This window comes from Rhamphochromis sp. 'chilingali', assembly GCF_963969265.1.
Source record: "Rhamphochromis sp. 'chilingali' genome assembly, chromosome: 18".
NCBI classification, from domain to species: domain Eukaryota; kingdom Metazoa; phylum Chordata; class Actinopteri; order Cichliformes; family Cichlidae; genus Rhamphochromis; species Rhamphochromis sp. 'chilingali'.
In genome coordinates, this window is record NC_137945.1 from 773,814 (window position 1) to 777,500 (window position 3,687).

The 3,687-nt window shown below is 49.3% G+C and overlaps 1 protein-coding gene across 1 annotated transcript in view; it reads right to left on the minus strand.

Annotated features, from left to right (window-relative positions):
• Positions 1-2,060: 2,060 nt before the first annotated feature.
• LOC308386170 (5'-AMP-activated protein kinase subunit gamma-2-like) overlaps positions 2,061-3,687 on the minus strand; it is a 21,899-nt gene continuing 20,272 nt past the window's right edge. The window contains exon 18 of the mRNA XM_080865518.1: positions 2,061-3,554. Within this exon, the coding sequence (XP_080721644.1) occupies positions 2,926-3,554 (629 nt within the window). The 3' untranslated portion in view covers positions 2,061-2,925. The remainder of the gene's footprint in view (positions 3,555-3,687) is intronic.

A 3,687-nucleotide genomic window follows, 5' to 3' on the forward strand; every position in this document is an offset into this window, starting at 1 on the left:
GACTGGGACATCCCAGTCCTTCTCACTTCCTGCGAGAACAGTCAATCCAAAGAAGGCCATGAGCTCATGTTTGGTTACATTTTTCCACTCTTTTCTCATCTGTGGCTGCTCTTCATGCCTCCATGTTTGTGCATGTCAGCACCTCACAGTGCTAAAGCCAGGTGCAGGCCCTGGCCGACCACTTGGTGTTTGAGCCTGGCTGGGAGGTAACTCTGAGACACGCCCCCTCCTTCCTTCCATATTGACTTATTCAGACGGACTTATGCATTTGTTTGGCTGCCTGCTCTGGACATAATGACAAACATGCTGATAATACAAAGGAATAAATACTGTATGATGGCTCTATAATGTAAGACGAACACTGATGGATCATCTGTGCAGGAAAAATGAGCTGAATCATCAGTGAGGCTCTGATACAAAGGTTTTTTACCCATGTGATGAGGGACGTATCCTGCCTAGAGCCTGCGACACACACAGGTGTGTAACACTTCCTGTTTACCTCCTTTTTAAGTAAGTAAGTAAAATTTTATTTATATAGCACATTTCTAGATAGAGATCACAAAGTGCTTTACAAGATATAACAGATTAAAAAGACAAAATACAAACAAAGTTAGCAAAAAGCAGTTTTAAAAAGATGTGTTTTTAGCTGTTTTTTAAAAGTAATCAATGAATCAGCGGATCGTAAGTCCTGAGGAAGAGAATTCCACAGTCTGGCGGCCACAGTAGCAAAAGCTCAATCACCCCTAGTTTTCAGTCTCGTATACTGAGTGACAAGTAGGCCCTGACTACTCGACCTCAGAGACCTACTAGGGGCATAGGGCTGCAAAAGTTCAATAATATATGGTGGTGCTTGTTGTTGAAGAGCCTTAAAAGTTAAAACCAAAATCTTAAAATGGACTCTAAATTCGACAGGAAGCCAATGTAACTGCATAAGCAACGGTGTTATATGTGAATATTTAGAAACTTTCGTCAAAAGTCTTGCTGCAGCATTCTGAACGATCTGCAGACGCTCCAAGGAACCTTTGTTTAGACAAGTAAACAGGGAATTGCAATAGTCCAGTCGTGATGAGATAAAAGCATGAATAACAATCTCCAGTTCGGTATAGGATATTTACAGGTATTATTGTGTATTTTAAGTTGATGGTTTGTTGGCGTCACAGTTTGGGTGGTAATGTCCTCACCGACTGTCCCATAGATGGGACCTGATGTCATAAGACTTCATTTTACAGTTTTAAAATCTTTACTGTCATCTCGTCTGTTGATGATGAAGTCGCTGTAATCTGCACGGAGGGGGGCAGATCCACCTCCAGAGGGTGGAGCTGGTGGGGCTGTTTGTGGATGAACCTGCGGTGAGTTTGTGGGGGACAGATTAGCATTAGCAAGTAAACGAGCTGCAGTGATTATTATTAGGACAGGTTTGTTTAAAAAGCCCACGTCAGCCGACACGTGTGATGGAAGAACGACTCTTCAGCACATCACTGATGAGCTGCACGACGGACATCTGCATCACCGATTTCATGAAGCCAGCTGTTCGTCTTCGTGCCGCAGCATAGAAACACTAACATCATGACCTCAGCAACAGTGGACATCGATGTCATTGTGGCTGTTGCCATGGTTACTTTCAGGTGCGCTGTGTTGACATTTAGCTTGATTCCTCCTCGAGTTCAGCGCTCGGGCCTTTCTCCTCGGCTGTGACGTCTAGACTGTGTTTTAGATCATGTGTGTGTCGTGACGGCGTCGCTCTTAGAAACAGATGGCAGTGGATTCCTCCGCTTTAGGTTTGAGCCGTTAGCTTCCAGAGTGCGTTGCTACTACACTTAATAAGGCGTCACACAGTCTTTGACACCTGGCTGGATAGGGAGGATCCTGGGATCAGGCCCACTGTGGACGCCGCTGAGTTTTCAGGGCGCGCCCTGATGAAGCCTGCACTTCATTTGCATGATGAAGAAGGTTGGAGTGGGTACAGGTGTGCCTGGTCTCAATCCACAGGGACTGAGACCAGGCACACCTGTACCCACCTGAGCCTGAATCTAATGACGAGGGCGAAGCTCAGCAGGAAGCAGCAGAGAAGAAAAGAAGACTCGAGCACAGCAAAACATCAGGACGCTTTATTCATCGTCTGAACAGCAGCACGCCGACGCTCTGACAGAAGCTCTCTGACACACGACGTCAGCGAACACATCACAGCTGGGACAACCTGCTCTGTAACTACATTTCCCAGAGTCCCTGGGGATAGAGTATTTATATACAAGGTTCACGTGTCTGGTGGTGCACACTGCGTGTTAGCGCCACCTGCAGCCCGCCCCGCTCACCACAGAAACTATGATTACATTAACAATAAAACTCATCTTTGTTCAGATTTACACAAAATAATAAAACAGACGCACTCGTACAATCACCTCAGGTACACAGGTGAGCTCTTCCACTCACCTGTGGCACAACCAGTCATCGATAAAACTCTCCACCAATCAGAGACCGTGGTCAGGATTCAAAGGCACCGCGACAGCGCGATGGGCCCGCCCCTTCATGACATAACAGAGGGCGGGTTTTGTTTACAGAATAAACGAGTATTGTTTTTTTTTTACCTGTTGGGAATCAGTGAGCCAATCGGATCGCTCGGGATCTGTGGTGCCTGCAGCAGGTGCAGCGCTGCTGTCGCTCATGTTGCCACGGTAATGATGCGATTGTCGATGAAACACGTGACAGTTTGTCACCATTAAAGTTTGAGGATTAAATAAAGAGACCACCAGAGATCCCTGATTGGCTCTAGCATACATCAATCACCCACAGGCCCCGCCCACCCTCAGAAGACTTGTCCAATCATACGCCTGCACTGTGCATCCCACCCCTTCTTCTTCTACGGTGGTCGGCTCGAGAGGAGCGCGGCGAGCCGTGACGACAGTCCAGAGGAGCCGGGCGATGATGTCACACTGCCTCCCCGTCCCCGCCTCCTTCTGGCATTGCCTCCTCCTCTCTCACTCCTTCATCTGGCTGTTCCTCCACCCCGCCTTTCTCTTCACCTCCCCCCTCATTACCATCGCCCTCCTCTTCCTCACACCCTCCCGCCTCTCTGTCCTCCTCCTCAGCCTCCATCTCTGTTTCTCCTCCCTCTCTCTCGTCTGTTGCCCCTCCCCCTCTGTCTCCCTCCGTCTCCTCATCATTGTTTCTGTCTGCCTTCTCTTTGGTCTCCTCCTCAGCCTCCACCTCTGTTGTCCCTCCATCTTCCTCTCCCTCTGTCACCTCCTCCCTCTCCTCTTTCTCTCCTTCTGTTTCCTCATCTTTATCCTCTCCCCCCTCCTCTCTCTCCTCGTTTTCCTCCTCCTCTCTCTCTCTGTCTGTCTCTGCAGCATCGGTCTCTCCTCCTGTTTCGGGGTCCCCGGCCTCCTGCTCCTCCTCCTCCTCCTGCTGATTTGACTCGGGTTTACTTTCTGTTTCTGGATTTGTTCCAGGCTCTGATCCCAGGTCCTGGTTCTGCTCTTGGTTTCGGTCCTGCTCCGGTCCCGCTGAGTCCAGAGCTGTCGGCTGAGGGGGGAGAGACTCCTTCCTCCCCAGACCTGCAGACAGAGACAGAGGGTGAGGTGAGGCGAGCCGGGTCTGAGGCGCCGCTCGATGTTTTCTGCTCTTCCTCCAAACCATCATCGTGTCTTTAGGTGGTGTTTGTATCATATCGGTCTCATAGACTCCAGT